General features: G+C 49.2%; 1 protein-coding gene across 2 annotated transcripts in view; it reads left to right on the forward strand.

Annotated features, from left to right (window-relative positions):
• LOC140384555 (circularly permutated Ras protein 1-like) overlaps positions 1 to 24,825 on the forward strand; it is a 119,963-nt gene that overhangs the window by 40,294 nt on the left and 54,844 nt on the right. For both annotated transcript variants that reach the window (XM_072466357.1, XM_072466358.1), the window contains exons 3-8: positions 604 to 849; positions 2,093 to 2,221; positions 7,829 to 7,927; positions 8,544 to 8,635; positions 16,309 to 16,488; positions 20,837 to 20,887. In XM_072466357.1, coding sequence (XP_072322458.1) covers positions 604 to 849; positions 2,093 to 2,221; positions 7,829 to 7,927; positions 8,544 to 8,635; positions 16,309 to 16,488; positions 20,837 to 20,887 — 797 coding nt within the window. The remainder of the gene's footprint in view (positions 1 to 603; positions 850 to 2,092; positions 2,222 to 7,828; positions 7,928 to 8,543; positions 8,636 to 16,308; positions 16,489 to 20,836; positions 20,888 to 24,825) is intronic.

Raw genomic sequence — 24,825 nt, forward strand, 5'->3', positions numbered from 1 at the left:
CGCCTTGGTCGTCCCATAAATAGGGGGACCCGTGACTCTGAGAGTCCACAGGATGGCTGATGTGGGAAATGGGGAATGGATAACTCATTCAAAGAGCCAACAGGCTTATTCTGGGCAGCACGGCGGCACAATGGTTAGCACTGCTGCCAGGGACCCGGTTCAATTCTGGCCTTGGATGACTGTGTGGAGCTTACCTGTCTGCGTGACTTTCCTCCGGGTGTTCAGGTTTCCTCCCACAGTCCAAAAATGTGCAGGTTAGGTGGATTGGCCTTGCTAAATTGCCTCTTAATGGCCAAAGATGTGGTTAGGTGGGTTATGGGGCGTGGGCAGGGGAGCATGCCTAGGTAGCGTGCTTTTTCAGAGGATCGGTGAGGGTTTGATGGGCCAAATGGCCTCCATCTGCATTGTAGCAATTCTGTGGTTCTACCTGATTCTGAAATTGCGGGTGAGACAGAGGAGGGCGGGCTTTATTTTGCATTTGCCCTGAGCTTAACATGAATTATCTGAAACTGAAAAATCCATCTTTCCCATCAACATCACACCTCACATTGAGAAGCAAGAAAAAACATTGTTTAACTTATTTCTGTTCATATTCAATTGCAGAACAAAGGCATGATAGACCAGCTGTTATCCCAGATCCTGTTGAAAATCAAACATATTCAAGTACAAGCTTCAGACCTCCACCAATACAAGCCCGAGGCAGCATTCATCAATACGACAACCGTTTTCTGAAATCACCTTCAAATGAGGAGAACTGTCTGTACGCCACTGTGCCAAAATCTTCACACAGTAGGAGCCAAGCAAAACTTCCAAAGCCTCTTGCCAAAACAAGAAAATCAATTCCAATAGGTAAAGACTTTCTGTTGGTCCCTGATCCATTCAAGTAGAGCATCTGGATTTGTGGTTCCCATCTACAAGTCAGGAAGGCGACCAGGAGCCAGCCTGTCAGATTTAGATAAAACTATATTTTGTCACACAGGTGCAGTCTATTCTCCCTTTATTGGGAATCGCTGGCAAGGCCAGCATTTACTGCCCATTCCTAATTGTCCTTGAGTAGATGGCACTAAACAACCTTCTTGAACCACTGCAGTCCTTTTGGTGCAGGTGCTGTTGGGGGCAGAGCTTCAGGATTTTGACAAAGCAACTGTGAAGGAATGGCAATATATTTGCAAGTGAGGATGGTGAGTGATTTGGAGGGAAACTTGGTGGTAATGGTGTTTCCATGCACCTGCCGTCGTTATCCCTTTAAGTGGGAGACATTGTGAGTCTAGGAGCTGTTGCCACAGTTATCGTGAGTTACTGGAGTTCACCTTGTCTTTAGTACACATTGGTGCCTGTGTGTCAATAATAGAGGGAGTGAATGTTTAAGGATGTCTCTTGTTTAAAGTTCTCTCTTGTTGGAGATGATCATTTCCTGGCACTTGTACACTTGTATGGCACAAACATTACCTACCATTTATTAGCCCAAACATGAATGCTATCTAGGTCTTGCAGCATGCAGGCAATCATTGCTTCTTTCTATGAAGATTATCTGCAGCGGATTGTGGAATGCTCCAGATTTCTCTTCCAATGAGAGTCGAAAGGAACAGCCATGTTTCAAATGGAAGCAATACATCAGGTTTATGGAGTAAGCGCTAGTATTAGAAGACATGATCAGACAATGCACACCCAACAATTTCAAAGCCTTGTTAAACACACCACTGTTGAGTCCCTGAGAGTGAGCTAATGAAGAAAGCCCTGCTTAGTTGGTGTCGAGCTTAAGCTATATAAATGTCTGGATTGTAGAAGGAAGGGAAGGCTGAGACAGGTGAGGTGTGTCATTGTTTTAATGATTTAGCAGGTCCTGGAGAGTCCTGGAGTTCAATTTTAACTTGCTCAAAACAGATTAACTTACACAGATTTAAAATCAAGCTCAATTGAACGCAATAAAATAGGGAAAGAAAGGAGGGAGGGAGGAGGAGAATGTAGGGCAGCATAGTTTCAAACAGAAAACAGAATAGAGAGGCAAACAAAAGATGAGAGAGAATAAAAAGTATATATTACACTCTCTCTTATGTTTGATCCTAAGTTCTGATATTGTGTTTGGTATCAGATGATGAAGACAGCCAGGCTCCTCCTCTACCTCCACGCCCTAGCTCTCTCACCACCCATCAGCTCGATGCAACTGTGCCAGGTACACTCAACTCACACCCTCAGATCCCTCCACCAAGACCCAAGCGTGGTAAGTCACTTCATGCAAAATAAAATTATTTCGTTTCTTAACATGTTTGAAGTGCGCAACCTGCATGCCCATGTGACAAGAGTAACTATACTTTAGAAGCAATTCATTGCTGTTAAAGAACAGTGAGAGATCCTGAGGACACTAAAGGGATTGTATAAATCCTTTCTTTTTCTCCTTCAACAGAAATTGGGATTACTTAAGGGGATTTGCCCAAACTTCCTGTTGCATCTTAGAATCTTTGATCACTTTTTTTCCTGGAAAGAATTTTTGAATGAATGATTGTGTTTTAAAACAAAGTGAATTTGCATTAAGGTTTTTTTAAAGAATCCACAGGCTGCAACTTCTGTGACAGGAAGGTTCAATAAGAAGTCTTACAACACCAACACTTAAGGGCAGCACGGTAGCACAAGTGATTAGCACTGTGGCTTCACAGCGCCAGGGTCCCAGGTTCGATTCCCCGCTGGGTCACTGTCTGTGCGGAGTTTGCACGTTCTCCCCGTGTCCGCGTGGGTTTCCTCCGGGTGCTCCGGTTTCCTCCCACAGTCCAAAGACGTGCAGGTTAGGTGGATTGGCCATGCTAAATTACCCGTAGTGTCCATAAGGTATGGAGGGGTTATTGGGTTGCGGGGATAAGGTGGAAGTGAGGGATTAATGTGGGTCGGTGCAGACTCGATGGGCCGAATGGCCTCCTTCTGCACTGTATGTTCTATGTAACCAGGTTAAAGTCCAACAGGTTTGTTTCGATGTCACTAGTTTTCGGAGCGCTGCTCCTTCCTCAGGTGAATGAAGGGGTATGTTCCCGAAACATATATATATAGACAGATTCAAAGATGCCAGACAATGCTTGGAATACGAGCATTAGCAGGTGATTAAATCTTTACAGATCCAGAGATGGGGTAACCCCAGGTTCAAGTTCAGAGTAAAGTCTTCCACAATGATTGCATTTTATCACTTTGTTACAGACAGCCTAACCAACTAATCAATCCTGTTAGAGTGGGAATGATTCTTTCACTGAACCCAGCCTGGAAGTGATTCTCGACAATGTTGACAGGCTATTCAACAGTGGAGTGCATCTCAATCTTATCACAGATCTCCATCTGTGACTGCTTCATTTCACGACTTAATCTTTTTCTTTGCTCATCACTCTTTCCTCTCTTGTATACCCCCATTATCCAGCTCTGAGACTACTGGTGGCTTTATTTTCATTCTTTCATGGATTGTGGGCATCGTCGGCTGGGCCAGCATTTATTGACCATCCCTAATTACTATTAAACTAAGTGTCCATGGGTCTGGAGTTACATTAAAGCCAGACCAAGGGTGACAGGTTTTCTTCCCTACGACATAATAGTGAACCAGATGCGTTTTTGCAACAACTGACAATGGTTTCACAGTCACCATTAGACTTTCAATTCCAGATTTTTATTGAATTCAAATTTCGTAATCTGCCATGGTGGGATTTAAACCCAGTCTCCCTGTCCCTGGCTCTCTGGATTACTAGTCCAGTGACAATACCAGTACACCAAAAATAAATTTTTTCTGACTCTTATCAAAATTCATTTCACTCATTGTGATTTTTTCAGATTAACTGAAGCAAATGAGAATGTTTAACCACCTGCATCCTGGTGTGATCAGCCGCCCTCCAGCTGCTGCTCCTCCATCGCCACCTGTGAAGGCCTTATGTATATAGACACCAGAATAAATAGATTCTCTACACTGTTCAATGACTGATAACCGAATAGGGGCCTGCAGCAAGGTGTATCCGTTAATAACTAACACGAGAGAGAAAATGATGGAAAATCTCAGCAGGTCTGGCAGCATCTGTAGGGAGAGAAAAGAGCTAACGTTTCGAGCTTTGACAAAGAGCCATCGGACTCGAAACATTGGCCCTTTACTCTCCCTACAGATGCTGCTACACCTGCTGAGATTTTCCAGCATTTTCTCTTTGGTTTCAGATTCCAGCATCTGCAGTAATTGCTTTTATTTTAATAACTAACACTAGGATGTGTAACTGTGGGTGGTCTATGGAAAAGGACTTAGATCCAATCAGCCTGGCATTTCAGATGGACCCATCTGTGCATATGCCTTCTTAACATATCAACTTGGATACAATTATCCCACCCATTGCACTGGCCTTTCTTAGAAACTTACTCTAAAATCCAATTATCCTTTGGAAAAAAAATTCTGTCTGACTTTTCCCTGGTTATTCTTAACATATGAGCCTATATTTGAATATTTCACCATCAATGTACATCCTGCTATTGAAATGATTATGACTGGATACTCTACAGGCAATACCACTAACAGTTTCACAAGCAATTAGCAGATAGGTTGGATAGCCTATAGATTAAAAACAAAATATTCAAAATTATAAGGCCACAAAGGAGCCCACACTGAGTAGTTGCGAATAGTGGGCAGCGCGATAGCACAGTGGTTAGCACTGTTGCTTCACAGCTGCAGGGTCCCAGGTTCGATTCCTGGCTTGGATCACTATCTGTGCGGAGTCTGCACGTTCTCCCTGTGTCTGCGTGGGTTTCCTCCCAGAGTCCAAACATGTGCAGGTGAGGTGGATTGGCCATGCTAAATCGCCATTAGTTTCCCCCAAAAAATTTAGGTGGGGTTACTGGGTTATGGGGATAAGGTGAAGGTGTGGACTTAAGTAGGGTGTTCTTTCCAAGGGCCGGTGCAGACTCGACGGGCTGAATGGCCTCCTTCTGCACTGTAAATTTGATGATCTATGAACTTAGATTATTTACAATAACTATTATATACAGCACATGGTAGATCCCAACTGGGTCCCTCCCTAACCGATGTCTAACTGGCCGGTTTACATACGGTACATTGCTTAGTGGTGCTCGCCCCTTAACAGGGGGCTCGTATTCTGCAAGGGCCACAGGGAAGTTAATTGTTCCCACTCCGGAGGCTACTTACAGTTACAACACATTAAAGTTTAATATTCAGCATTATAATAATCTTTTGTAGTGTCATAAGTAGGCTTACATTGAAAATTGCTTATTATCACAAGTAGGCTTCAAATGAAGTTACTGTGAAAAGCCCCTAGTCGCCACATTCCGGCGCCTGTTTGGGGAGGCTGGTACGGGAATTGAACCATGCTGCTGGCCGGCTTTGGTCTGCTTTAAAAGCCAGCTCTTTAGCCCTGTGCTAAACCAGCCGCCGAACACAGCAATGAAGCTACTGTGAAAATCCCTAGCCGCCACAGTACGGTGCCCGTTCGGGTACACTGAGGGAGAGTTCAGAATGTCCAATTCACCTAACAAGTATGTCTTTCGGGACTTAAGAGGCGGGATTCTCCCTTTGGGAGACTAAGTCCCCACACCCGCCGGAAAACGGGCGAGAATCATTCCGGACCTTTTCTTCGAAAGTCCGGGGTGATTCCCCATTCTCCAGGGGGCTAGCAGAGCCCTGGCGTGCGCACCGCAGCTCTGGCTGCCGGGGAGGCCCTGCTGGACTGACCGCGCGGCCATGCATGCGCACAGCAGCCACAAGTGGGCCTGCGCATGTGCATGGCAGCCCACCACAGCGTGGGCACCGCCAACATGGCGGAGCCACACAGTGGGCCCGCGTGGAGGAAGATAAGTCGCTCCCGGATCGCGATGGCCTGCCGATCGGTGGCCCCCGATTGCGGGCTTGCCTGTCGTCGAGGCCAACCCCCCCCCCCACCGGTGTCCGATCCCTATGCCCCCCCCACTATAACGCCCCCATCAGCCGCGACTCCGAGTTCCCACTGGGTGGAACCACATTAGAACCATGCTGGCGGGACCCGGCGGGCACTCGGCCAATTGTGCGCGGAGAATCGCTGGGGGGGGGGGGGGGGCCTTTTCCAACGGCTCCCGATCGGCACCGCCTCGAATGCGCGCGTGCGAATGGCGGCGATTCTCCGGTTGGCGGATAATCGCGTGCCGGCGTGGGTTCCTATTTTGGGTAATTCTCCGCCTGAGCGCCGAGCGCAATTTCGATGCACAGGGTCAGAGAATCACGCCCAAGATTTTTTTAAAACAATGTGATTGGGAGCACCAAAATCCCTTGATTAGATTTGATCCTATAATTCACTTTCATGGATCCATTATTCAATAAATGGACATGAATACCAACGCACTTTGTTAGATTTCATTCTGGACATCACTTGCAACTCTTTTGGTTATATTCCATTCTGGACATTTCCTTCCACCATCTGATTTCCATCATGTTGTCTCTTGTCACATGGACAACATCCTGCTGACTTTGAGCAGAGTCATTCTTTGAGCACACTATTCGGGCCCAGGAGTTAATATCTCCAGAGCTTTGTCATTCAGGCTGAATGATCACTACCCACTTTGACACAAACTCTTAATTCCTATCCTGTTCCTCTCTGTAACTCACTCCTGTTCCTCTCTGTAACTCACTCCTGTTCCTCTCTGTAACTCACTCCTGTTCCTCTCTGTAACTCACTCCTGTTCCTCTCTGTAACTCACTCCTGTTCCTCTCTGTAACTCACTCCCGTTTCTCTCTGTAACTCACTCCTGTTCCTCACTCCCGTTTCTCTCTGTAACTCACTCCTGTTCCTCTCTGTCACTCATTCCCGGTCCTCCCCGTACCTCGCTCCCAGTCCTCCCCATACCTCACTCCCGGTCCTCCCCATACCTCACTCCTGTTCCTCTCTGTAACTCACTCCTGGTCCTCTTTGTTAGTCACTTCTTTCTCTTTATGTAACTTACTCCTGTGTTACTGCTACATTCTGGTATTTGATTAATGTTTAATTGACATTGTTGCTAGTCTCTGAATGATTTGGTGGATTAAAAAATATTATTTATTCTCCTCCTTTTTCACATTTTCTCCCAAATTTACACCCAACAATAAACAATAATCAGTAATGAATGTAATGTCAATCCCCATACCCATAACAACGATCCCATCCTCCCACCAAACCCCAGACATTAGCCCACATATTAACATAAACAAATGACAAAGAGGAATCAGGAATCACCCATAGTCACCATTAACACACACAGTCCCCCTCCCCCCAACTCTCCCAGCCCTCCCCCCCCACTATTTGACGTGATCCAATTCTCAAAAGTGCATAATGAATAATGCCCATGAATTGTAGAACCCCTCCATCCTTCCCCTCAGTTCAAATTTGACCTTTCGAAGCGTCAAGAATTCCAGTGGTCCCCCCGCCACACCATGGCAACATCTGCCTCCGCGTCGGTTTCCAATCCCGGCTGATCCAACACCCCAAATATGGCCTCCCGAGGGCCGGGGGTCCAGTTTCACGTGCAACGTGGTTTGCCAAAACACCCCCCCCCCCCCCCCCCCCCCCCCCCCGGCGACATTCGCACACATTTTCTAATCTTCTACCCCCTCAAAGATCCGGCTCATCCTCGTCCTTATAAGGTGCACTCTATACACCACCTTCAGCTGTATCAGCCCCAACCTCGCACCGAGGTGGAGGCGTTCACCCTCCGTAGCACCTCACACCAGAACCCCTCCTCCATATCCTCTCCCAACTCTTCCTCCCACTTTGCCTTGATGATTTGGAGGTTAATATAACAATAATAATTGATAGTTCATAAGGTGGAGTTTGAATATTTTAATGTCACTGTTTTCTTGTAGCTTTTCCAGCCCCTAAGAGGTCCAGTTCCCCCATGACTAAGAAAGCGAATATAAACGTGGTCTCTGTTAACCTGGGAAAGTTGGTAGACATCAATGATGGTAAGTCCTGTCCCAGGCTCATTTTTCTTTTGCATATAAACGCGAAGGGAATCACCAGATGTTTATTACAAGCATGCCTAATCCTTTGATGTACCAATGTGCTGTGCCAAGGAGTGATGGAACACAGGCTTAGGGGCAATTTTTTCCAATGTTGCTTTCTATTTTAAGTTTCCCACAGATGGTGTCAAATAATTGCCTCCTTTCTTTCTGTTGCTATAAAGCACTACGTCATATATACAGAAAATAATCTTGTATTTAAATTGCACCTTGACATATCTCACAGAAACATCATAAAACCTTTCATGTATAATCAATTACTATGAAGTGTAGTGACTGTTGTTAGGCCAATATTTGTTCTCATACATGCTCCTGTTTTTCTTTTCAGCTGACAGTCAGCATTTAACCCATACATGTTCTTGTTAGTATTTCATGAGTAAACCCATTTTATTTCACCCGATTAGACCAAATCAACCAGTTTGGTCAGGTGCAAGGTCGGACAGAAGAGCATTGGAACCAATCCAGATCAGTTGCTGTAGTCTGAGCCAGTGAGTGGAACTGAAGGCTGTTAGAGGCAATTAACAATTAACTTTAACTTTTTCTTTCTGCTTCGTTACAGAGGGAGCCCAGACTGTGAAAGCCATCTACTGCCAGAATTGTTCAGCAGCTTTGTCCAGCATTAGCCGGATTCACCAGAAATATGCAGACATAGTGAGTTCCAAATCTGTACTATAATGCTGAATGTTGGAGAGTCCAGATCCTTCATAAAAATATCATTGCTATAATTCAAGGAAACCTTATAGATAAGAGACCCAATTTTCTAAGTACAACTGTATTTTCCCATTTGACAAGGTTGGATTAGCCATGTCGCGTGATTACTGAGGATTACTACAGAAGTGAACTCGCAATGGCAAGCCTTGTAACACTTTCAATTGGGCAGGAAGTTATTTTATTTTGTGCTATGATCCTGAATCCCCCCAAATGAAGAAATTTGCCAAACAGGATTTCACTTTTTGTAACTTGTACGTTAACACAAATCAGAATCAACAAAAATCAAAGCTATTCAAGGGCAATTAGGGATGAGCAATGAATGCTGGTCTTGCAAGTGAAACCCACATCCCTTGAATGAATAAAAAAAAACATGAATCAGAAGGCAAATGTTACTTCAAACTAAAAATGTAAATTTCATTTTAAACAGTTGATGCACGATCAATTGAACAAAGCCTAGAGTTGGATACAACTGAGGCTTTATTGCTCTAAGATGTGTGGCCTCCCACAGCAGCTGGCGAAATGGCTGCTGAATGGAGGACATGCATATTTATACTCCGCTTACTGGGCAGAGCCAGCAGGCAGGGTCTACCGGCGAACCTGTAGTACAGGTCCTACCTTACATCACCTAATATAAGTGCACAGTGGTTTACCACATTCACCCCCTGTTAAAATTGAGTCCGGTGGGGGTGGTGGAGAACCATATACAGCAATGAATCTATATTTACAGTATTTGAGCAGAAAAAAAATGTCTTTTGGAGTTCGGCGGACCAATTAGAGGTTTAACCGGTCCGGTGCCTTGATGTTCCGCTGGGAGCGATGTAATGGTGGCGGCGATGTCGATGCTGGCCCGATGTTCGGTGACTCCGGGAACGTGCCGAAATCCTCTTCATCCTTGGGCGTGGGCAGGGAAAGGACGGATGGTACTGGTGGCTCGTCTGGGGGCTCGTTGAGTTTGCCGGGGCGATACAAAATCTTGTAATTATAAGTGGAGAGCTCGATCCTTCACCTCAAGATTCTATCGTTTCTGATCTTGCCCCGCTGTGTGTTATTGAACATGAAGGCTACCGACCGTTAGTCAGTGGGAGGATAAATCGCCTGCCGGCCAGGTAATGCCTCCAATGCCGCACAACCTCAACAATAGCTTGGGCCTCTTTTTCGACAGATGAGTGCCGAATTTCTGAGACATGAAGTGTGCAGGAGAAGAATGCCACGGGTCTGCCTGCCTGATTGAGGGTGGCGGCTAGGGCGACGTCCGATGCATCTACTGCGTGCATCGGCTCTGATACGGGCGAAGGCCTGTTGTGCCTCGGCCGCCAGAGGAAAATGTGTGGACTGTATGAGTGGGCAGGCCTTGTCCGCATAGTTTGGGACCCACTGGGCGAAGTATTAGAAGAAACCCAGGCAGCGTTTGAGGGCCTTGGGGCAGTGGGGAAGGGGGAGCTCCATGAGGGGGCACATGCGGTCGAGATCGGGCACCAGAACTCTGTTCTGGATCACATAGCCAAGTATGGCTAAGCGGGTCGTGCTAAACACGCACTTCTCCTTGTTGTAGGTGAGGTTGAGGAGAGTGGCGGTGTGGAGAAATTTGGCAAGGTTGGCATCGTGGTCCTGCTGGTCATGGCCGCAGATGGTGACGTTGTCTAGGTACGGGAAGGTGGCCCGCATACTGTACCGGTCGACCATTCAGTCCATCTCCCTTTGGAAGACCGAGACCCCGTTAGTGACGCCGCAGGGAACCCTGAGTAAGTGATAGAGACGACCGCATCGAAAGTAGTGTATGGACGGTCCAATTTACGAGTGGGGAGCTGGTGGTAGGCGGATTATAGGTCTACCGTTGAAAAGACCAGGTACTGTGCAATCTGATTGACCATATCAGATATGCATGGGAGGGGGTACGCGTCGAGCTGCGTGTACCGATTGATGGTCTGGCTGTAGTCAATGACCATTCTGTCTTTTTCCCCAGTTTTAACGACTACCACTTGGGCTCTCCAGGGGCTGTTGCTGGCCTCGATGATGCCTTCCCGAAGCAGCCGCTGGACCTCGGACCTGATGCTGGTCCTGTCCTGGGTGCTGTACCGTCTGCGCCTGGTGGCGACGCGTTTGCAATCCGGGGTTAGATTTGCGAAGAGAGAAGGCGAATTGACCTTTAGGGTCGCGAGGCCGCACACAGTGAGGGGTGGTAGGGGCCCGCCGAATTTGAGGGTTAGGCTCTGGAGATTGCACTGGAAGTCCAGGTCTAGTAGTAGAGCAGCGCAGAGGTTAGGGAGGACGTAGAGGAGGAAGCCGCTGAATTCTACGCCCTGGACCGTGAGTGTGACCGTACAGTGCCCCCGGATCGCGACGGAATGGGATCCGGAGGCCAAGGAAATTCTTTGGTTGGAGGGGTGTACCGCGAGGGAGTCAGAACTCTCCTCCATTCTGACCCACTGAGAACCAACCCCTCTGACCCAGCTCCGCACCTTCTCCACATTCGCCGCCCAGTAGTAGTACAACAGGTTCGGGAGACCCAAACCCCCTGCCTGCCTTCCCCTCTGTAGCAGCACCTTTCTCACTCTGGCCACCTTCCCTCCCCATATGAATCAGGTAATCCTTCCCTCAATCTCCCTGAAAAAAGACTTTGGCAGGAATATCGGTAGGCATTGAAAAATAAACAGGAATCGTGGCAACACATTCATTTTAACCGCCTGTACCCGACCCGCCAGTGACAGAGGGAGGCCATCCCACCTTGCCAGATCGGCTTTCACTCTCCCCCCCAAACTAGTGATGTTGTACCTGCGAAGCCTCCCCCACTCCCGGGCAACCTGCACCCCCAGATACCTAAAATGAGTCCCTGCCCTATGGAATGGCAGCCCCCCCACCACTGCCCCCACCCCCGGCCAAGACACCACAAAATACTCACTCTTGTCCAGATTCAGCTTGTACCCCGAGAAAGACCCAAATACCCGCAGTAGCTCCAATATTCCTCCTATCGACGCACTCGGCTCCGACACATACAGCAGCAAGTCGTCGGCATATAAGGACACCCTATGCTCTATCCCCCCTCCCCGCACTATTCCTTTCCATACTCCCGAACTTCTCAATGCGATGGCCAACGGCTCAATCGCAAGTGCAAACAGCAAGGGGGACATGGGACGAGACAGGGGTGTCCTATGGTGGAGAGAAAAGTATCTCAAACTGATATTATTTGTGCGGACACTCGCCTTCGGCTCCTTATATAATAGCTTTACCCAGTTCACAAACCTTGGTCCAATCCCAAACCGCTCCAGCACTGCCATCAGGTACCCCCATTCTACCCGATCAAACGCCTTCTTGGCGTCCAATGCCACAACTACCTCTGTTTCCTTCCCTTCCGCCGGTGCCATAATGAGGTTCAAAACCCTCCTCATGTTCGAAAACAGCTGCCTCCCTTTTATGAACCCGTCTGATCCTCCCCTATCACCTTCGGGAGGCACTCCTCCAGCCTACCCGCCAGTACCTTCGCCAACACTTTTGCGTCCACATTCAGAAGTGATATAGGCCGATACGACCCACACTCCGTCGGATCCTTATCTTTTTTTTAGCAACAGTGAAATCGATGCCTGCCCCAAGGTTTGCGGCAACACCCTCTTTCCTATCGCCTCCTCAAACATCCTCACCATCAGGTGTGCCAACCTATCCTTGAAGTTTTTATAATATTCCACCGGAAACCCATCCGGCCCTGCCACCTTCCCCGACTGCATCCTCCCAATCGCATCCTTTATCTCCTGCTCCACTATTGCTCCTTCAAATGTAGCCCTGTCCCCCTCCCCTAGCCTCGGGTACTCCAACCCATCTAGAAATTCCTGCATCTCACAGTCTCCCCCGGGTGGCTCTGACTTGTACAACCTCTCATAAAGCTCCTCAAAAACCTTAATCAGGACTGGAGCCACCACCAACTTCCCTGCCCTATCCCTCACCTGAAGAATTTCCCTTGCTGCTGCTTCCCTCCGGAGCTGACCTGCTAACATAAGGCCCCGCTTTATCTCCATGTTCATAAACTGGACCCCTTGCTCGTCTCAGTTGGCGCACCACCTTCCTGGTGGACAGTCGGTCGAAGCTCGCCTGTAGTTCCTTCTTCTTTTCCAGCTTCGCCGGGTCCCCATCCTCTGCATACCTCCTATCTACCTCCAACATCTCATCTATTACCCTCTGCCACTCCAACCTCTCCTCTTTGTCCACCTGGCCTTAAACAAAATTACCTCACCCCTCACCACCGCCTTTAGAGCCTCCCAGGCGACTGCCTTCGACACCTCACCCGTACAATTGAAACCTACATATTCCTTAATAACCTTTTAAATTTTCTCACAGAACACTTGGTTCCCCAAAAGCCCCACATCCAGTTTCCACCCCGGTCTCTGCGCTACCCCCTTCTCCAGCACCATATCCACCCAATGCGGAGCATGATCTGACACTGCAATTGCAGAGTATTCCGACCCCTTGACTCCAGCCAGCAAAGCCTTCCCCACCACAAGAAAGTCGATCCATGAGTATACCTTATGGACCACTGAGAAAAACGAATACTCCCGTTCCCTTGGGTGCAGGAACTTCCAAGGGTCCACCCCTCCCATTTCCACCATTAACCCAGCCAGCGCCTTCGCCCCCCCCTGATGGGACAAGCGAGCGCGGCCATGATCTGTCCAACCTTGGCTCCTGCACCAAGTTCCAGTCCCCCCCCACAATCAGCTCATGCGTGTCCAAGTCGGGAATAGCCCCAAACACCCTGCTCGCGCATCCCACATCGTCCCAATTGGGACCGTATACACTTAACAGCGCCACTAATCTCCCCTCCAGCACCCCTGCCACAATCACATATCTACCCCCCTGATCTGCCACCACCTTCTCCATCTGGAAGCGTACCTTTTTGCTGACCAACACCGCTACCCCTCGAGCCCTTCCATCAAATCCGGAGTGAAACACTTGGCTAACCCAGCCCTTTTTAAGTATCACCTGGTCCTTCACCCTCAAGTGAGTCTCCTGCAGCATTGCTACATCGGCTTTCAAACTTTTAAGATGTGCAAGCACCCTTGACCTCTTGACCAGACCTCCTAGCCCTCTCACGTTCCACGTGACTATCCTTACTGGGGGTCTCTCACCCCCCCCCCCACCTTTCTTATCCACCATCACCATACCTCCGGGCCCTGCCCCATAAGCCTGACCCGCCCCTGACCATTGTTAACATCAAACCCCTTCCTCCCCTCCCAAGAACCCTCCCTACAAAAACATCCCCCAACATCCATCCCTTCCCCCCCCCCTCTCGCTCGCCTCGTAGACCCATTGAAGCCTGCTATCCAGGCTCCAACGTCTGCAGCCCTCCTCTCACCTCACCCCCGTTCACTAACGGACTTTAGTTAGCGAGCGCGGGTGGCTCCCCCCGCCAAGACCTCTCGCCCCCTTCCACCCAGTCCCAGAGAAAGAACACCAAAACAAACCCAACAATCCAACCCCTACAATTCACTAACATAACATTTAACCGTCGCAACACAGAACGCCATTAACTTGAACTCTGTAACAATGCAAAGAGAAGTAAATTTCAATACAAATCAGTAAAAAGAAAGTTGTAACATTTATACATTTTCCAGCCACTCAAACACAGTCCACAGTCTCTCTTCCAGTTCCGCTCTTCACGTCTGGCCCAAGCCTTCTGCCCTCACGAACGCCTCAGCCGCCTCCACTGTCTCAAAATAAAAGTCTTTGGCCTTATGTGTTACTCTCAACTTCGCCGGGTACACCACACCAAATCGCACCCCCTTCTTGTACAAAGCCACCTTCACTCGGTAGATCCGAACCGCAGTACCATCCCACACCACCTCGCGCTTCTGCTTCGCCCAGCTTAATACCTTCTCCTTCATGCAAAACTTATGGAAGCAGATAATTACTGCCCTTGGCGGCTCGTTCACTTTGGGCTTCGGCCTTAATAACCGATGAGCTCGGTCTAGCTCGTACAGGGTAGGGCTCTCACCCTCCCCCATCAGCTCCGCCAACTTCTTAGCGAAGTATTGCGTTGGCCTTGGGCCCTCTGTCCCTTCGGGCAAGCCCACAATTCTCAAATTGTGCTGCCTTGAGCGGTTTTCCAAGTCTTCCAGCTTTACTCGGAGTCCTCTGTTAATCTCCACCACCATCCGCAGCTCGCCCCCCATCGAGGTGACCTGGTCGCTATGTCGTCACACGACCTCCTCCACCTCCTTCATCTTCTCGCCCTGCTCTCTCACCTCGACCGATGCCTTTGCCACCTCCACCCTCATCAGGCCGATTGCCTCCTCCACCCATGACCTCAATACGACCGCCATCTCTTTCCTCAAGGCCTCCATGTGCCTCACCAAATGTTTTTCCAGCTCCACCGCCATCACCTCGGTCATCTTCTCCACCATAAGTAGTGCGGCCCCGCATTGCAGTTCGGCTTCCGCCATCCTGTCAACACTTTTGTTCGTCTTCTCCTTCAGCGGCGAACCCGCGTTTCCTCCTTTCTTCGACGCTGCTCTTCGCATCCTTTCGCGGCTTATTGTTTTTTATCTTCTTTCTTTTCTCCTCTCTCCCCTTCACCCTCCTGTCCTTCATCAATCTGACTTATTCTTTTTTGGAAAAAAAAGGGGAGAGAAAAATAAACTTTTACCAAACTTCCTTAAGCCTTCTTTTTTCTCCTCTGCATTCACCCAAAGCTCCCCTGGGACCAGGCTTCAGCCTTCTTTCTTCCTCCTAGGTGGGAGCCATCCGACGTGGAGCACCCTCCCTACATGGTGCCCTGGCCTCGGCCTGCCGCCTCGGCCTCCTCGTGGCTCCGCCCCCGCTGCTCTGACCTCGACGCCGCGCCGGGCCCAGCGCCTCAGCCCCTGCCGCCCGACACCCGCGCGGGGTTCTTCGCCGGTTTTTAAACCGGCCCCACTGGCTGCTCGTGACGGCCCCAAAGGCCGATGATAGTCGGGGGGTGCGTGAAGACTCGGGGATTTCCCCGAAAATCGCCGTGAATCGCAACCACCGGCGGGACCTCTTGTTGCTGCGGCCACCTTGCTCGCCCACGCCACCGGAAGTCGGCCTCTCCTCACATATTCTGTTTTCCTCTTTCTGTCTCTTCTGCTTTCTCTTTTTGCCTACATTTGTATGCTGATCGCCTTCTGCCTCCAACTCTCCTTTGTCTCTGGCCATATGGCCTTCATAAGTTAGCTTTCTTCCTGTAGGTACTGCTTCCACATCAAGGGTTATCAAGTCAGGTGGACCAGTATTCCTTCTTTTCCAAGAAAATGATCATTGATTCCGTTACAATTTATTCAAATGCTGAAAATTCCTTTTCAAACATTTTTAAAACAATTATAGATTCCCAGACATTTTAAAGAATTACAACTGCTACTGCTTCCAGGTCAAAGGCCATCCCATTTGACAAAGTAAAATATAAAATGTTACTTCTAATGACCTTGACAAAACATGTTTCATAGCTAAGCTTAACGGAGATGCCCATTTTAAAGTATTGCCCTTTCAATCATACCCCAGGATGGGGTCACCCATAGTCTAGCTTGATGCTGTGAGTTATCTCTGTAATTGTTTATTCAAGCTATCTTTTTATAAAATGCTGAACCCCCAGGTCTCTTTTCTTCCTCATCCAGATATGGCCTTGCGAATTCTGTAAGAAGCACAATGTGGTGACCCGATCCTTCAGCACAATACCCAACAGTCAAGATGTCATGTACGTCTCAGGGTCTCTCAATGAAGATTACATGAATGTGGATGACTCTTTGGTTGTCTTCTGTGTAGACATCTCTGGAAGCATGTGTGCAACCAATGAGGTAAGGAGGAGTCCTGGGGCCTGCCCAAGAATTATGAGGGGAACGTCAGAGTGTAGAACAGCGTCTCCCACCACACGCCAAGTGTCCACTGTCACCAATGTATGTAGATAACTCTTCATCAGGGCAGATAAGCCAGTTTCTTTATTTACAATTCTTACTATAACACCAAACATGCCATTAAACGAAAAACATTATAAGTACAGTAATAAAACTACTCAAAATTCAGGAAAAGCCTTCTAATTTCAATACCCCAATATGGAATTAACAATATTCCATAAAATATAATTGTGACTAACCTTAGCTGTACATCCCATTTCTCTACTAATAAAATAGAAAATACTGGAAACACTCAACAGGTCTGGCAGCAATTATGCCGAGAGTTCTGAAGGAGTCATTTTGTACTTGAAACGTTAACTCCAGTTTCTTTATCCACAAATGCTGCCAGGCCTGGTTAATATTTGCAGCATTTTCTGTTTTTATTTCAGATTTCCAATACTATTACGACCAGCCCCAAGTGAGGTTCCCCAAGAGTTGTTGTTCCGGGTGAGACCCTCTGTCCAGTTGGGATACCCCCAAATTGTTACAAACCTGGCCGGGTAAGGGGGAATGACTGGCTCTGTGTCTTTATTCAACCCAGCCTCTGCTGGTAGCAACAAGGTTTAAGCTACCAAGGTTCCCTTTCCCTTGGATACCTTTTCCAAACCCAATAGTTACGTTTAAAATGGAGCCAATTTAACCTGGCTTTTTTGAGTTAAGAGAAAAGTTTATCAACTACTAAAAAGGTGAGGAGAAATGGTAAAACACATGCATTTGGATCAGAAATAAGGGCCGAAATTCTCCCCCGACGGCGCGATGTCCGCCGACTGGCGCCAAACACGGCGCCAATCAGACGGGCATCGCGCCGGCCCAAAGGTGCGGAATGCTCCGCATCTTTGGTGGCCTAGCCCCAACATCGAGGGGTTAGGCCGACGCCGGAGGGATTTCCGCCCCGCCAGCTGGAGGAAATGGTGTTTGTTGCCCCGCCAGCTGGCGCGGAAATGCGGCGCATGCGCGGGAGCGTCAGCGGCCGCTGTCAGTTTCCCGCGCATGCGCAGTGGGGAGAGTCTCTTCCGCCTCCGCCATGGTGGAGGCCGTAGCGGAGGCGGAAGGGAAAGAGTGCCCCCACGGCACAGGCCCGCCCGCGGATCGGTGGGCCCCGATTGCGGGCCAGGCCACCGTGGGGGCACCCCCCGGGGTCAGATCGCCCCGCACCCCCCCCCCAGGACCCCGGAACCCGCCCACGCCGCCTGGTCCCGCCGGTAAATACCAGGTTTGATTTACGCCGGCGGGACAGGCAATTTCTGGGCGGGACTCAGGAAAAGAGAGGTGGCCTGGAGATAGGTAAAGTAAAGAGTAGAGATGGGAATACTGGCCTGGATCCAGCAGGGGTGAACGAAGTGTTTAAGGACTTTTACAGTAAATTATATGAGTCGGAACCTCCGGCTGGGGAGGGGATGAGGCAATTTCTGGATCAGTTGAGGTTCCCGAGGGTGGAGGAGGGCCTGGTGGAGGGGCTGGGTGCCCCAATTGAGATTGAGGAAATACTCAAGGGGCTGAAGGGCATGCAGTCGGGCAAGGCCCTGGGGCCTGACGGCTGATTGGTGGATGTTTATGGTCTTGTGACACTTTAAGTATAGCAATGAGTCAAAATTGGTCAAAATTCTTCCTTCAATTAACATCACTAAAACTAGGTTAAATGGATAATTGGTGGTCCCTCGTGGTTGCTGTTTGCCTAGGTAACAATCACTACAGTCCATTGTGTGAGAAGCATGGAGATATTCTGACAAAATCAGGTTCTAGTGAAACACTGAGATGCATGCTACAGGGCGGGATTCTCTCAGCCCGGGGCCGGAGAATCCCCGCGACAAGCGCGAATTGCACCATGCCGCCCCGACGCTGGCACGTGATTCTCCGCATTGCGGAGAATCGGCGCCGTTGGCGCTGGCGTGGTTGGCGCGGCGCCAGTCGGGGGCCGCTCTACGCAGCCGGCCTGCCGAATCTCGGCCCGGGATGGGCCAAGCGGCTGTCGTAAAAACGCCGAGTCCCGCCGCCGCCGTCCACACCTGCTCTCAGCCGGTGGGAACTCGGTGTGGAAGGGTCGTGGAACGGCCCGTGAGGGGGGGGAGTATCCGACCCCGGGGGGGCCTCCGATGTGGCCTGGCCCGCGATCGGGGCCCACCGATTGGCGGGCCGGCCTCTCTGGCTGAGGGCCTCCTTTCTTCCGTGCTGGTCCCTGTAGCCCTATGCTTTTGCGTGAACCACTCCAGTGCCATGCTGGCCCCCTGTAGGGGTCAGAATTGCTGATCCTGAGGCCGCGGCGGCGTTTCCGACGGCGTCAACACTTAGCCTCAGGATCACAGAATCCCGCCCCCAATATTTGAACAGTAAAACATTAAACCTTTGTACAGTAGAATGCAGGTACACATACAGCTAACCATACGCGTAGGGCATGATTTATGGGACAAAAACAGAGTTCCATTTTGGGCATGTTTAGGGTGGTGTTTCTCGGTGTCTGCAGAGAATGAAACCACTATATAACGGGACTTTGACAGTTTCTTTTGGCCTCAGCAAGGCCACACTTACCTCATTTTCTGCACTCTCGTGCTCAGTTCACGAATGCAGGAAGAATATTTGCATATCGGCCGCCATTTTTAAATGCCGCCCTGATCTTTCAACCCCCCCCCCCCCCCCTTCAGCCACCCCACTGCATCTCTGGACCCCTCCACTCCACCCAACGTATCTCTTAGGAGGTCATCGAGCCCCCCCACCCTCCCCCCACACCATCTCTTAAGGACAAGGCATCCCCGGGCCCTATCACTGGCACAGGCAACCTGGCATCTGAGCATTGCCAGCTTGGCACCCTGGCAGTGTCCCTGGAGTCTGGCAGTGCCACCCTGGCAGCAAGGGCCAAGGTGCCCGGGTGCCAGCAGGAGTGCCAGGGAACCACCCTGCCCAGAGCCCGACCACCCGGAGGTCTTTAATGGCCTGGGAGTCTGCCCCCAGGTGCCGTCATGCTTGGTCCACATCTGTGGAAACCAATGTTAAACGGCGCCATGGCGAGGTGTCCCAAGTGAGGCCAGTTGTTCCTGGGAACCAAGAGAATCAGGCGCAGGCATATTTTAAATGAGCCAAATGGCTCATTTAAATATGTTAATCTGGATCTTGCCCAGAGACGCCTCGCACAAGGTTCAACGGCCTTGTTGCTTCACCAAGTCAGGCGCAGCGAGGCCATTACAAAATTGTACCCATGGTGACGGTAATGAAGAACATCAAAAACATATTTGGGCATGATCCAAAGGCCATGCTGCGCCTGAAAAGCAGCTTGCCACAGCACACCATGGGGGAACCCACTCCCGGCATCTACCCAGCTCTCCACGCCTTGCGAGATCCTAAGGGATCACGCGAGACGCTGCAATGTGAATCCCGCCCACAATGGGCAGGATCACATTTGGGCAAATCTACATATTAGACTGAGGCTTATTACAGATTCCTGAGTTACCTGAGGCTTTGGGATTCAACCCCTTCGTTCAGAGACCTCAGGGGAGCGCTGTTCAGCACTGGTCCCCATAAACAGGGACCAGATGGAATGGCACGCTTGGGGATCTCCCAGGGGATTGGAGGCCCCCACCTGCATGCCCTTTTGAAGGGTGATACCTTGGCACTGCTGGTGTCACCTGGGTACATTGACAGTGCCAGTGTGCCAGTCTGGCGCTGCCAAGGTGGCACTGCCAAGATGGCATTTTTTGTGCGTGCGCGATTGAGCCGGGATTGGTGGCTGCTGTGGGTGACCCTCCCATAGTGCATTCAGGCTGGTGAGGAGGGGGGAAGAGGTTGGGGTCTTTTTAAAGCATCTTGGATATCAGGAGGATCTCTCACTACAATGGGGAGTTCCGGCGTGAGGAGCCCCCCGTCAAAACGGGGCTATATGCAGCCTCAGAGAGTTGAAAGCCATGTGTTTGTCGGCACTGCGAGCGCTGGGTAACACTCAGCTAAATGCGCTCGCTCAGGAACTTATGTTCCCTTTTGGGAGAATCGCACCCATTGTGAAATTTACATAACAGATCCAGAAAACACATCGGAATGTTCATCATATTTGAGATGTACTGTTCTGAAAATGTATATTTTATTATTTTCATAAGGGTACTTCAATGATTTCTAATGTATTTTAGTGCATCAAAATGCTGTGATGCTTTGCTTTTGATTACTGAGATGCAGCACCATGGTCACATCTTGGGGCCATTAGGATTGTTCACACCAAATCTAGAACCCATGTCTAAACTAACTCAAGATCATCCATTCTGCTTTATAGATTGAGGTTGCTGATGAAGGTTCCAGAACAGTTCATATATCAAGACTGCAGGTAACTATTTGCTTTGATGTTTCATGGTGGGGATGGGGAGACCCAATTCAAAATGTACTGAATGTTGGGAAAGGTGAAATCCTGACCCTCAAAAGTGTGGGTCAGAAATAATCAAGTCAAAGGCCTTGTATGTGAATAAGTAGTTTAACTTCTTATTCCTTAGCAGCTGTTGTCTCTTATTTTTGATATTATTTAATATCAAAATATAATTAAGTTATCAGACACCGTAGCACACTATGTGGAGATGCCTCCATTTTATGCTCTGGAATAATGAGACCATAACAGAACATTCAAACTCCTCCTCACCCCCTTTCTCTAGAGGAAGGTGTGTCATATTGGCCAAGGAAAAAGACACTGAATAAAGATCTGGCTGGGAGAGTACACCGAGAAGATGCCATAGGTTTGCTCCTGCTCCACTCAATTTGATTTTTCAGAGAACAACATTTGATGCAAATGGGGCTCGAATTAACTTTGCAAACCCAGTTGTGGATGGCATGTTTGTGCAAATGTATATCTGCGTCCTCAGACCGATGTAAAGAAGAGAATAAATAACAAAATAGGGGACAGGAAATGAAAATAAAATTTAGGAAACAAGTCACTTTTATTTCATTCCAGCAAAACATGCATGGGCAGCACGGTAGCACAGTGGTTAGCACAGTTGCTTCACAGCTCCAGGTTCCCAGGTTCGATTCGCGGCTTGGGTCACTGTCTGTGCGGAGTCTGCACGTTCTCCCTGTGTCTGCGTGGGTTTCCTCCGGGTGCTCTGGTTTCCTCCCACAGTCCAAAGATGTGCAGGTTAGGTGGATTGGCCATGATAAATTGCCATTAGTGTCCAAAAAGGATAGGTGGGGTTATTGGGTTACGGGGATAGGGTAGAGGTGTGGCCTTAAGTGGGGTGCTCTTTCTAAAGGCCGGTGCAGACTCGATGAGCCGAATGGCCTCCTTCTCCACTGTAAGTTCTATGATTCTATGATTCATATTCAATCTTCTGTAAAAACCTGAAATCAATTTTAATTATTATTAAGAACTTAAAATTCAGTTTCTTGCTAAGCTGGATGAATTTGAGTGTTTGCCGATTTTCCATTCTTCATTTTTCTTATTTGAATGAAGATGTTTCTGAAAATGTTTGCTAAGCTTTCCCTTTGAATTGGCACCACTGTTCAAGAGGGTCCCACCTGAAGGGCCCCTTTTTTAAAAAAATATTTTATTGAAAATTTTGGTCAACCAACACAGTACATTGTGCATCCTTTACACAATATTATAACAACACAAATAACAATGACCTATTTTATAAACAGAAAATGAATAAATAATAAATAACAAAAATGAAAACTAACCCTAATTGGCAACTACCTTATCACAAGTAACACTCTCCAAAAATATAATTTAACAGTCCAATATATAATTATCTGTAGCAACGACCTATACATATTATACAGTATATATTAACAACCCTGAGAGTCCTTCTGGTTCCTCCTCCACCCCCCCCCCCCCCCCCCGCCACCCCCGATCCTGGGCTGCTGCTGCTGCCTTCTTTTTTCCATTCCATCTATCTTTCTGCGAGGTATTCGACGAACGGTTGCCACCGCCTGGTGAACCCTTGAGCCGACCCCCTTAGAACGAACTTAATCCGCTCTAGCTTTATAAACCCTGCCATGTCATTTATCCAGATCTCCACCCCCGGGGGCTTGGCTTCTTTCCACATTAGCAATATCCTGCGCCGGGCTACTAGGGACGCAAAGGCCAAAACATCGGCCTCTCTCGCCTCCTGCACTCCCGGCTCTTGTGCAACCCCAAATATAGCCAACCCCCAGCTTGGTTCGACCCGGACCCCCACTAATTTTGAAAGCACCTTTGTCACCCCCATCCAAAACCCCTGTAGTGCCGGGCATGACCAAAACATATGGGTATGATTCGCTGGGCTTCTCGAGCACCTCGCACACCTATCCTCCACCCCAAAAAATTTACTGAGCCATGCTCCAGTCATATGCGCCCTGTGTAATACCTTAAACTGAATCAGGCTTAGCCTGGCACACGAGGACGACGGGTTTACCCTGCTTAGGGCATCTGCCCACAGCCCCTCCTCGATCTCCTCCCCCAGCTCTTCTTCCCATTTCCCTTTTAGTTCATCTACCATAGTCTCCCCTTCGTCCCTTATTTCCCTATATATATCTGACACCTTAACATCCCCCACCCATGTCTTTGAGATCACTCTGTCCTGCACCTCTTGTGTTGGGAGCTGCGGGAATTCCCTCACCTGTTGCCTTGCAAAAGCCCTCAGTTGCATATACCTGAATGCATTCCCTTGGGGCAACCCATATTTCTCGGTCAGCGCTCCCAGACTCGCGAACTTCCCATCCACAAACAGATCTTTCAGTTGCGTCATTCCTGCTCTTTGCCACATTCCATATCCCCCATCCATTCCCCCCGGGGCAAACCTATGGTTGTTTCTTATCGGGGACCCCCCCAAGGCTCCAGTCTTTCCCCTATGCCGTCTCCACTGTCCCCAAATCTTCAGTGTAGCCACCACCACCGGGCTTGTGGTGTAGTTCCTCGGTGAGAACGGCAATGGGGCTGTCACCATAGCCTGTAGGCTAGTCCCCCTACAGGACGCCATCTCTAATCTCTTCCACGCCACTCCCTCCTCCTCTCCCATCCACTTACTCACCATTGAAATATTAGCGGCCCAGTAATACTCACTTAGGCTCGGTAGTGCCAGCCCCCCCCCTATCCCTGCCTTCGTGTTCACCACCGGGAGGCACTGAAACACAAAGAGGAATCTCGGGAGGACCACCATCTTAACCGCCTGCACCCTCCCTGCCAGTGACAGGGATACCATATCCCATCTCTTGAAATCCTCCTCCATTTGTTCCACCAACCGCGTTAAATTTAACCGATGCAATGTGCCCCAATTCTTGGCTATCTGGATCCCCAGGTAACGAAAGTCCCTTGTTACCTTCCTCAATGGTAGGTCCTCTATTTCTCTACTCTGCTCCCCTGGATGCACCACAAACAACTCACTTTTCCCCATGTTCAATTTATACCCTGAAAAATCCCCAAACTCCCCAAGTATCCGCATTATTTCTGGCATCCCCTCCGCCGGGTCTGCCACATATGTAGTAACAAATCATCCGCATACAAAGGTACCCGGTGTTCTCCTCCTCTAAGTACTCCCCTCCACTTCTTGGAACCCCTTAATGCTATCGCCAGGGGCTCAATCGCCAGTGCAAACAATAATGGGGACAGAGGGCATTCCTGCCTTGTCCCTCTTTGGAGCCGAAAATATGCAGATCCCCGTCCATTCGTGACCACGCTCGCCATCGGGGCCCTATACAACAGCTGCACCCATCTAACATACCCCTCTCCAAAATCAAATCTCCTCAACACCTGCCACAAATAATCCCACTCCACTCTATCAAATGCTTTCTCGGCATCCATCGCCACTACTATCTCTGTTTCCCCCTCTGGTGGGGGCATCATCATTACCCCTAACAGCCTCCGTATATTCGTGTTCAGCTGTCTCCCCTTCACAAACCCAGTTTGGTCCTCGTGGACCACCCCCGGGACACATTCTTCTATTCTCATTGCCATTACCTTGGCCAGGATCTTGGCATCTACATTTAGGAGGGAAATAGGTCTATAGGACCCGCATTGGAGCGGGTCCTTTTCCTTCTTTAAGAGAAGCGATATCGTTGCTTCAGACATAGTCGGGGGCAGTTGTCCCCTTTCCTTTGCCTCATTAAAGGTCCTCGTCAATACCGGGGCGAGCAAGTCCACATATTTTCTATAGAATTAGACTGGGAATCCATCCGGTCCCGGGGCCTTTCCCGCCTGCATGCTCCTAATTCCTTTCACAACTTCTTCTACCTCGATCTGTGCTCCCAGTCCCACCCTTTCCTGCTCTTCCACCTTGGGAAATTCCAGCCGATCCAAAAAGC

The sequence above is a fragment of the Scyliorhinus torazame genome, chromosome 10, assembly GCF_047496885.1.
Source record: "Scyliorhinus torazame isolate Kashiwa2021f chromosome 10, sScyTor2.1, whole genome shotgun sequence".
Lineage (NCBI taxonomy): Eukaryota > Metazoa > Chordata > Chondrichthyes > Carcharhiniformes > Scyliorhinidae > Scyliorhinus > Scyliorhinus torazame.